At 53.9% G+C, this 10,566-nt stretch overlaps 1 protein-coding gene across 2 annotated transcripts; it reads left to right on the forward strand.

The window, feature by feature from the left end:
- The first annotated feature begins 341 nt into the window (after positions 1-341).
- On the forward strand, positions 342-9,478 carry Barhl1 (BarH like homeobox 1). Of its 2 annotated transcripts, XM_028757137.1 has the most exons (5): positions 342-492; positions 632-668; positions 987-1,781; positions 5,590-5,812; positions 7,230-9,478. In XM_028757137.1, exons 3-5 carry the CDS (start codon positions 1,316-1,318, stop codon positions 7,522-7,524), a joined length of 984 nt encoding a protein of 327 aa, XP_028612970.1. In that variant the 5' UTR covers positions 342-492; positions 632-668; positions 987-1,315; the 3' UTR covers positions 7,525-9,478. The 2 variants fall into 2 exon arrangements, with proteins under 2 accessions (XP_028612970.1, XP_028612969.1); XM_028757136.1 differs by lacking the exon at positions 342-492 and having other exon boundaries at positions 574-1,781.
- The last annotated feature ends 1,088 nt before the right edge of the window (positions 9,479-10,566 follow it).

A 10,566-nucleotide genomic window follows, 5' to 3' on the forward strand; every position in this document is an offset into this window, starting at 1 on the left:
GAACCAAAGCAAAACACCCTGAAAACAAAATTTGAAATGCTTTCTTGAACTAGGAAAAGGATCCCCTTCACACTCAGGTCTTTCCTCCTCCCGGTTTTGCTGCCATTTTGTGGGATAGGAGGGAAACTGGGAGGAAGAAAGGGGATGTAGATAGGATCGCGGTTCTGTCGAGCAGCTTGAATAATTGTGGACAGGCTCGGGAGAAGGCATTCAAGGCCCCACATCCAAACTACAGGCCACACAGCCCGGCTAGCCCTCCTCCCACCGGCCCCTGCCCCCCTTGGCTAATCATCTTCATTAGGGGCGTCATCGCCGACCTAATGAAAGCAAACTGTGTGGAAATCGCCGGTAAACAGTTAGGTCTGTGTTGTAATTAATTCAGTGTCTCTTTTAATCAAACTGGAAAAGAATCGGGCCGCGGGTTGTGGAGCCGTGACATCACCCCCAAAATTGGCCCGAACCAATCAGCGTCATCACTCCGGGGACACGTGGGTGATGTTTTTTTTAAAAAAAAAAACACAACACAACGAAAAAAAAAGAGAGAGAGAGAGGGAGAGAGAGGGAGAGAGAGAGAAAAAACAAAAAGGCCAGCTCTAAAGTAAAAGTGACACAAGTTCGATTGTTTTTAAAGGAGGGGGGGCGGCGGCGAAGGCGCGCGCCGAGGACAGGTGAGAGCTGCCGTGGGAGCTGCAGGGCGCTGTCCACGGTGCTGACGGGCCCTGGCGGGGCCGGGCGCGCACGCAGGAGCTCCGGGGCCAGGTGGGGCTGCTTGATCGGGGCCGCTGCCGCTGTCCGCGGTGCTGAGGCCTCCAGGTGCACTCTGTTTTGCCTGCCGGTAACCGGGCCCGGGCCGGCTGCTATCCGCCGTGCTGACCCCTGCCCTGGGCTACCATTTGCCTGGAGGAAGCGTGCGGTTTGGATTTTGCCTTTTCAAAAGACGATCTTTATTCAGATTCCATCAGCCTTGCGTTTCTTCTGTGCCAAAGGGGCCCTCGGGCAGTTCTTCCACCCTTTGGCTCTCCCCAACTTGACGCGCCCTCCTCCCATTCCTCCCTGACACTCCCACCACCACCCCCTCTCGGCTCGGCGGCTCGGTGCGGTGCTGCAGAAGACGCGTTGAGCCCTTTTGGATGTAATGCGCAGAGGAGGTTGGCCCAGAGCTCCCGGGCTCCCCCAGGGCTGAACTCCATCCAAGGTGCCCACAGGCTCCCTGCCTGCCTTCCCCATGCCAGCCCGCAGCTAGGGGCAAGGGCAGCGGCGGCTGGGGTTGGGGGTGGGTGGGGAGCTTTTGGGGAGGACAGATCGCAGCTTGGCTATGGAAGGCTCCAATGGCTTTGGGATTGACTCCATTCTCTCCCACCGAGCGGGCAGCCCCGCCCTTCCCAAGGGGGACCCCTTGCTTGGGGACTGCCGTTCACCCCTGGAGCTGAGTCCACGCTCAGAGAGCAGCAGCGACTGCTCTTCGCCAGCCTCGCCCGGAAGAGACTGTCTGGAGACCAGTACCTCGCGGCCTGGTGCAGCATCTGGCTCAGGTTTGGACTCCCACCTGCAACCGGGGCAGCTTTCAGCCCCAGCCCAGTCGCGAACCGTCACCTCCTCCTTTCTGATCAGGGACATCCTTGCTGACTGCAAACCTCTCGCGGCCTGTGCACCCTATTCTAGCAGTGGGCAGCCTGCAGCCCCTGAGCCTGGGGGTCGCCTTGCGGCCAAGGCCGGGGAGGACTTTCGAGACAAGCTGGACAAAAGTGTCAGCAGCGCTTCATCAGACTCTGAGTACAAAGGTAAGAAACCAAGGGGGAAACCCGGGGTGGGGTGGGGGTGGGGTTCTAAAAAGTGACATGTAAAACTTGAGAGCACACACTTGGAGACAGAAACATAGTCATCTCCAGGATCTCCCAGGCCCAGGCTGAGAGTTGGTTTTTGTCTAGACCTCTCTTCCAGCCCCAAAGGTTGGGGCCCTGGAGCAACAAAGAGTTCAATGTGTACGGCCGCCGGGAGATGCTGAGGAGGGCCAGGAGATGCTGAGGAGGGTACTGTGTGTTAAGGAGAGCAGCCTCCCCAGGTGGACAAAACAAACTTTCTAACTTCCTGACTGGGACCACAACTCTTCCACAAGCTGTGCAGGTAGGCAAGAGCCTCACCTTCTGAGGATCCCTGGGAGACCTTGCAGCAGTTCATAACTTGGACGATGCTGCCTTGTTGGAGTGAGAGTCTGGTAGAAAATTCTCACCAGAGCCTTTAGTACAGCATGAATTTTCTGGCTTTTAATCTGAATTTCCCAACAAGAGAAAAAAGTGGACTTTCCCACCCAGTGGGTGTTGTGTAGTCTAGGCCTGTGAACCATGCAGAAGAAGAGAGGTCAGGTGGCTGGCTGGAATAGGTTCTGAGGCAGAGGGGGAAGAACAAGAATGCCACACCTATACAGCAGTTCTCCCTGACCTGGGTATTCAGTGAGTTAAATAGTGGTTACCTGGCTGGGCTCAAGCCCCAAAGACTCCTGAGTGACCTGTCAAGCTAGTCCTACTTTCACTTTAGGAGTCTCTGTGATGGTTCCCTCTTCATTCTGTCTTAACTAAGGAGCTGAGGTAGTATTAAAGGGAAAGACAAAAGAAGAGAAGAAAGGAAAAAAGAAGAGGGGAGGGAGGAAAGAAGGAAAAGGTTGTTTAGTTTTGTGGCTTCCCTTTAGGCTCTGCCTTGACTTTAGCTGTTTATTGGGTCCTGGGGCACAAAGTTCTTTCCTGGGAGAAGTTAAGTGGCAGAGACCACGGGTATCAAAGGTATCAGGGAGCTGGGCAGTTGTGGCGCACACTGTTAGTCCCAGCACTTGAGAGGAAGAGGCAGAAGCGGGTGGATTTCTGAGTTTGAGGCCAGCCTGGTCTACAAAGTGAGTTCCAGGACAGCCAGGGCTACACAGAGAAACCCTGTCTTGAAAAACCTAAAAAATAATAATAATAATAAAAATTGGTATCAGAGGATGGAGCTCTCTTGCCAGGCAGCAGAACACGGGACCTGGTAGAGCCTGCTTCTGGATTTGTAACTATTACAACTGATTCCCCAAGCCTCTTCCTCAAGTGAATACTTTGCTATAAAGACAGCATCATTCATTGCTGCATGCTGGTCTCTATTTGTGCTAAATTTGACAAAATTTAGTTAGAGTCACTTGAGTCTTCCTTTCAACCAAGAATTCCTTTGAGGGTAGACCAGGCTCCATACTGAATGAGTCTAGATCTCCTTTCTCTCTTCTTCCCCTAGTAGAAATGGCCAGGCAGCCTTCACCCAGGCTGTGGAGCCATCATCTCTAGAAAGCCCCCAGTTCCAACTGCAGCACTCAGTCAGGGAGAAGTGTTTGGGAAACTTGGCCATTTTGCCTCCCCCTTGCCAGGAGCCTGTTTAGAGAGGCAAAGAGAACTCACCTTGGAGAAAGAGGTGTGTGTGTGTGTGTGTGTGTGTGTTATTCCTCATGGTTTGTAACCAGCTCTACCCACCTTCATGATTAGGGCGGAGAGCCACCCAGTCCAGCTCTGCTGCAGGTTTTCCCTTTTATGGTTTTGCCCCTAAGCAGGATTTTGAGGAGAGATTCCATTTCGTTTAAGATAATTGGAATATCAATTTTCTTCTTCTGTCCCTGATGATATCTGAGGAGGGAGATGACGAGAGAGAGCCGAGAACCGGCTTCGTATCACTTAAACAGGCTTGGAGCAGACATGCTGTAGAAACTTCCAGCCACCCCTAGGCACTGGCTGTTGCTTTTGCCCTTAACAAAAGTCTCTGAAGTGAACGTGTGCCAGTGAGCTTGTGCATGTATGTGTGTGTGTGTGGGGGGGGCTCTGAGCAAAGTCACACTTAGCACATTTCTCAAACTTCCGCAAAGTCTGAGGAAGCTAACTTGAGAGACAGACACAGGAGCCAGACCATGGTGCATTTCAGTCCATCACCACGAGCTACTCTGAGTCCTGTTGTCCTTGGAGGCGGGGGTGGGGACAGGCCAGTCTCACCACAAGCTTCTGGTGTGAAAGGTTTCTTAAACTGCAATTACTGAAGTTGGAACAGGGCTTTGAAAGTAAGGCGAGTGGCAACAGTACACTGGCTGGAGACTTGGGCTCTTGTTAAAAACAAACCAGGTTTCACTCCAAGAAGAAAGGGTCTCTGGCCCCTAGGCTCTAGACGGATGGAGATGGAGTGTAGCTCTGAGGCCGAAGTCTGAAAAATTGGACACAAGAAAGACAGACTGAACTTCGGGGATCCCAAAGGCTCCGGCAGAGCCAGGAAAGGACTAAAGTTTAAATAAGAAACCGCTGGCCGCTCCACTGGAATGAGGGATTGTTATCAATAGTCCAGATAGTTAGGAGGTAAAGTAAGATTTCTGCAACATCAAGTTTGAGGTTTGAATAAGGATAAGTTTCAGGCCTTCAAGGGAGAAAAGTCATCTTTGTCCCAGACGGTTCCGAAACCTGCCAACAGAGGTGGAAAGCTGAAGGCCGTCTGGGGCAGTTACTACGGGACTCGCAGTGCTCAGGGACTCGCAATGCTCGGGTGCTGGGGCTTCAGGCTCCTTCCCTGCCGTGAAGCACAGCCTTTCCGGCTGAAAAGCCTCCCTCCCCAGTGGCTCAATTAACCGGATTATTGTTTCCTACAGAGAAAAATCACCTCACATTCAGCTGAACCCTGTCACGGCAAATGCCACGCACAATGAAACTCACCATAAAAGAAAATAAAGAAAGCAGGGAGTAGGGTGGGTGGGTGAGTGTCCCAGCCTACAGGGTTATTTTGGGAGAAGTGGACTATTCTGTTCCAATCTTTCCTTAGGAGATGGAGATGGAAATGTCGGACTTGCTCAATTAAATTTTTCTGTTAAGTCAACCCCAACGAAAGTAAAGAAAAACGAACAAATCTAGCTTTGTCCCGTCTACGGTGGATCTCAGGAGCTGGGACAGATGGCCATTTACCCGTCCGAGGGCTGTCGGGTGGGGTGGGAGCCACAGCGGGCAGGCACAGCGAAGTCGGGACCTCTGTGATGCACGCAGCCCTTCGCGCCCAGCGATGATGGGTATTTTTCGCAACTCCGAGCGCTCTCAAACCCCGGCCATGCCGGCTTTCCATCCGCTTAGTTCGAAACTGGTCTAGGAAGCCATCTCTATAGATTCCTGGCCAAACCAGGGTCGGTAAGGCGTGGGCACAATTATTTGGTCTTCGAGACTTTGGGCTGCTGAGGAGCAAATGGGGCTTTGTTTCTCCACGAGAGCTTTGCGCCCAAACGAGGAGCTCATCGTCCAGAAACCTGTTCTTGGCCAGTGGCACACTAGGCCGGTCCGCCCCAGGCAGTCTTTATCTCCCTCCCCCCCCTCCCCGGGGGAGGGAAGTGAGGCGGCATAAAAAGTGTTGAGTTTCTTCAGGGAGCTGCCAGCGGCTTGGTCCCATGCACTTTCTACTCCGTTTCCACCTCACTCATGGTTCACATCCTTCGGCGGACAGGGAATCCTGCCTTCGATGGCTTGTGTGCTGTGGGACCCCAGAGGTCTCCGCCCTGACGACTGGGATCCGAGAGTGCAGGCACTGCCGAGCCCTGACATGCTTTCTGTGTCTCCGCAGTGAAGGAGGAAGGCGACCGCGAGATCTCCAGCTCTCGGGACAGTCCTCCGGTGCGCCTGAAAAAGCCACGCAAAGCCCGGACTGCCTTCACCGACCATCAGCTGGCGCAGCTGGAGCGTAGCTTCGAGCGGCAGAAATACCTGAGCGTGCAAGATCGCATGGAGCTAGCCGCCTCGCTCAACCTCACCGACACGCAGGTCAAGACCTGGTACCAGAACCGCAGGTGAGGTTTCACTGTGGGGCAGTGACGGTAGGGTGCCTTCTGGAGCCTTGGGTCTCCCTTAGTCTGCAAAAGTAGAGAAACTGGGGCTCTGAGAAAAGACTCACTATGCTGTAAGTCCCACAGAGAGGTACAGAAAGGACACCAGACTGGAATCCAGGACAGGTGGACCTACACAGAGGGTTTCAAGCCCTGCCCCAGCCCAGCCCAAGTCCCCAGGCTAGGTTTTGAGGCTTTCGGGCTCTTCCGATGGAAGGCCCAAGCCCTTAGGAGAGAGTGGCAGCCCCAGTCTCCAGAAAGCTGAGAGGTCCCTGAGGTGGTTGTAGTCGGTGGTTACTGTATCTCAGATCATTTCTTCCTTGGGCCTCCCAGCATTTACAGCCAAGAAGGGGTTCTCTGCCTCACCCCAGCTCCTCTGGGACAGAGACATTTTGAAATTGGTATTAAGACACTGGTCTTGAACTTGCTTCTTAATCTCCTTCTTGGACATCCATAAGATTTAAATAAGTAGGTACAACATAGTATGTACACAGACACGTCAATCAGCATAGTGACATACACTTCCCACATACATAGCAGAAGCAGGAATGGTGCCTTCCATAAACAAGCCTCAGAACACACGGCCCCATTAATAATAAATACTGATTACTGCTTCAGGCATCAATAATTAAGGCTCGTTGCAGTAATTACACAATTATGACGATTATGAATTATTCAGGGGGGTGGGGACAGGGCTAGTGTGACTGAGCCCACCTCAACCTCACTGGAACCCAGGCAGGCATCCCCAACCTCACTACAGGTGGGTACAGAGCCTTTTTTTAGGTTTGACTTTCTCACATCTGCCTTGCCCTAGGCCTCTCAACTTCTGGGCCAGAGGGGCTCCGGGCTGTCTATCCCACACTCTGGGAGGCCTGAGTGTGGGGTAAACTGGGAGAGGAGTGTACATTCCTTCAGAGAATTCTTTGCTTGCAGTCCCAGCCTGCTTGCTTCAAGTCCGGGCCTCTGAGGCTACACGGGGGATTAGGATTAGGGATGCGGTGGGACACAGGCTACCCAGTAGGCAGCTCCACCACTTTCATTAGAGGCCTTCCCAGGGGAAGCATATTTAGAAGGAGTCACAACATGTGAGTTCGTAATCTGGCTTGGAGCAGGGGCTCTGCCTGCCACTTTGCAGATCGTCGTGAAAACTAGTTGATACCTCAAGCTTTTAGTCTGTAAAATGGGAACAAAAGTCATTGTAAGCCAGTGGAAGAGAGAATGATGCATGGTGCATTTGACATGGATACTCCATTATTTATTAACAAGTTAGCATGCTCCCCGTTGGCCATCTTGCAGCTCTCGGTGCCAATCACTAGGAAGGGGCAAGGGTTGTGAGTGTCCTAGTCCTGATCCCTTCTTCTGTCTTGATTTCGATTCCTAGGACTAAATGGAAGCGACAGACGGCCGTGGGGCTGGAGCTGCTAGCGGAGGCAGGCAATTACTCGGCGCTCCAGAGAATGTTCCCGTCGCCTTATTTCTACCCGCAGAGTCTCGTTTCCAACCTGGACCCCGGCGCCGCACTCTATCTGTACCGCGGACCCAGCGCGCCGCCACCTGCCCTCCAGAGACCTCTGGTGCCCCGCATCCTCATTCACGGACTCCAAGGCGCCAGCGAGCCGCCCCCACCGCTGCCCCCGCTGCCCGGCGTCCTCCCACGCGCCGCGCAGCCCCGGTGAAGATCCCGCTTGCCCCAAGCCATGCTCTGGGACCCCCAGCTCAGGCTGGGCGCCAGTCCCACCCTTCGCCCCGGGCAGGGCTGCCGGGCTCCCCGCTGCCGCCCAGTGTCCCCGTGTGGGAGAAACTCACTGAGGCTACCCTCCCCTGCGTCCTCTCCCTTGACTGCTCCATCCAGGAGCCACTTAAACCCGTCGGATGTATATATGCGCCCCTGCCCACCTCTCACCCACCCTGGGGTCCCTGCGGGCTTCCCCAGGTGCCCCCTGTCCCTTCAGCAGCAGGTAGGGGACGCCGGTGGCCCAGGCCTGGGTCCACCCTTCTTGCACCTCTGCGGGTGGGAGCGCAGTATGGAGCTTCCTTCCCATTTCCTTTATTCTCCCTGAGCCCCGGGCTAGCAGCGGAGCTGTACATACAGTGTGCAAAGTGTATATGAAGTTATTTATTCGTGACCCATGAGCCCGTGACCGTGTCCGTGAACCAGTGAGTCTGTGGCCTGTGCCCTCTCCATCCCGGGTGGAGCAGGAAGGGGCCGAGAGGGCTTGCTCACGCATCCTGGCCCCTAGCTCCGCTCCCTTCACCCAGGTCCTAGGGCAGCCAGACCTCTTGGGTTCTCTTTTTTTAAATGTGGAAATAAACTTCTTACAAATGACCAGGCGCCTGTCCGCGCTACCGTCCTTTGGTTCCCGCTCAGGCCTGCCCCACCCCCTCCTCCATGAATAACTTCGGCATCTCTCGAACTACAGATCCTTCCATTCACAACAAGTTTTGTCTCCCTCTTGTCCCGGTCCCCAGTTCCTGGGTGCTGTAGTCATGCTTAGGAGACCCCGACTGGACTCACAGGGGTCACCCCGTTTCTACCCCAAGGCTCTCGGCCTTCCCATCTGATTCGTCCGGCTTCCACAGGGTCTTGGGGGGCACGGGCGAGCCCAACGCTCGGCCTCCCTCTGCTGAGTGGCAGGCGGGGAAGCACTCACTGAGCCGACTCATCTGGCTCAGGCCAGGGCACCGGCAGCTGGTGCCCGGCCCTGCGGGTGCAGGGCAGACAGATGGACTCCGAGGCGGCTCCCTGTTGCCCCACCCTCCTCGGCCCGGCGCCCTCCTCTCTGGCTACCCGCAGCTCCTAGTCTCTAATGCCTGGTAGGACCCCCATGGGCCATTGCGAGCTTGACGCCACGTCAGGCAACCCTTTGCTTTCTCTCCATCCTCCCCCCTGTCCCGGTCGGTCCTGGGAGAAATGGGGATGGGGGGGAGAAGGGGGCAGATCACACCACCCGCCTGTAGCTCTGAGATTTCAGGAGTCAGCCTCCAGATCCCGTTCAAAGGGCCAAGGTCATCTCCTGACACTGGTCGGTCTCCCGGGACGTGGGCGCAGGTGCTTCCCCTCCCCCACTCCACCTGCAGCACACTGACCTGCAGACGGAAGAAATGCTATGGAGTTTGGATACTTGCAAGCCAAGCACCTTCCCAGCATTTCTGGCCCAACTTTCCAGGCAGTGGAGGGAGGGGGCGTGTTCAGAAAGACCCCCCCCCCCCCGCCCCCAACCATTTTGGCTACTGTTTCCTCCCCACCCCACAGCATCCCTCGCACCCAGGCTTTTCTTTTCTGGGATGGTGGGGGTATTATTCTAATTTTGCAAAATGCACAGCAGCTAATTAAGTCAAGGAGGCCCTCGGCTTTCAAGTTCTTTTGCATGTGAATGCGGGTTGGTAAATCCCTCGATCTGGCTGTGGTGGGGTGTGAGGGAGAGCTGTCCCCAACTCAGGGTTAATGAAGTGGGAAAGGAGTCTCTCATAGCCTCCTGCAAACAAAACCCCCCAAGCAACAAACCCTGCCCAAATCCTACACGGATTGACTTAAACCCAGGGGATAAGTGCTTTAAATTAATCTCATTGAATAAGAATGAGACCAAACAAAACTCTTTAAAATCATATTAAAAATCTATCAAAGGACAACTTGCGGTGGTGTGCTTTTCATTTTGTGAGAGTGGAGGAGGCAGGCTGGAGCAGCCACCCTCACATTTACACAGTGCAGAGTAAACCGCAGACACATTCTGACTATGTAATTGTCCTTGTACCGCAGAGGCGATTTCATATCTTACATTAATGAAGAACAAGGCTTCCCTACAAGTTTATAATTACAATATTTTAAATTGCCCTGCACATCCCACCTGTAATAATAACTCCACAACCTCTGCAGTGAGGTGGGCTTGTGCTTTCTATCCATTTAAAAGGCTAAATTGGTTTCTCTGTTCCTAACCCCCCACCCCCCACCCCCAAAAAAAAGATCATGGGAGACCCCCAGTGGACCAAACAATAAGCCAGGTCCTGAAGCAAACTCTGCCTTCTAAATCTAGACTCCAAAGGGCAGGGGCAACCAAGTTTATGAGGTTAGCTCTTTCAACTGGTCCTCAGCTGTAAGACTTATGGTACCTGGGCCGGGGGCGGGGTGGGGAGAGGGCACTACCAATAACTTGGCTCTCTATTTTCCTGTGGTCTAACAGACTGAGGAAGTTTGATGGTCATGTAGGCAAATTGGAAAGGCCTGGTAATCAATCATTCTTCAATCCTGAAAGCTTGTCACTGGAAAGGCCTGAAGGTCCCATCTCTGGGAGTGTCGGTTGTGGTTTAATGGCTTCTGTTGGCTGTGTGAAGTGCTGGACCCAACCAGTGACAGCTTAGAATCACCTGCTCTGAGAGGTACCAGGAGAGAAATCAGAGCAGCCCTCTGGGCTACCAGAAATGTCCTCGGCTGAGCTATGGTTGGCCCTGGCTTCTGTGGGAGTGAAGGACATCCATGGTGTCCCACTAAAGACAGCTGCTCGCCAAGGGCTCTCTGCCCTCCAGTGGTGGCTCTTCACAAGACGGACAGCAGCTGTGCTGCAAATGGAGAAGGCGGCTTTGGGCTGCAATCAAGCGCTCTACACCGCCACAGCACTCCCTTGGCTGTCTGAATCTTCAGAGACTTTAGTATGGCAACCAGGCTGACGTCAGAGATAATGCTAAGTCTGAGACCTTAGAAAAAAAGCATGATTAAAAATACA

The sequence above is a fragment of the Grammomys surdaster genome, unplaced genomic scaffold (assembly GCF_004785775.1).
Source record: "Grammomys surdaster isolate TR1022 unplaced genomic scaffold, NIH_TR_1.0 126133, whole genome shotgun sequence".
NCBI classification, from domain to species: Eukaryota; Metazoa; Chordata; class Mammalia; order Rodentia; family Muridae; genus Grammomys; species Grammomys surdaster.

Bases quoted from the DNA above. Each gene is read 5' to 3' on its own strand.
- Barhl1 (XM_028757137.1), top strand. From the start codon at position 1,316: ATGGAAGGCTCCAATGGCTTTGGGATTGACTCCATTCTCTCCCACCGA. The intron at 1,782-5,589 runs GTAAGAAACCAA...GTGTCTCCGCAG, and splicing joins ATCAGACTCTGAGTACAAAG to TGAAGGAGGAAGGCGACCGC. The intron at 5,813-7,229 runs GTGAGGTTTCAC...TTCGATTCCTAG, and splicing joins ACCTGGTACCAGAACCGCAG to GACTAAATGGAAGCGACAGA.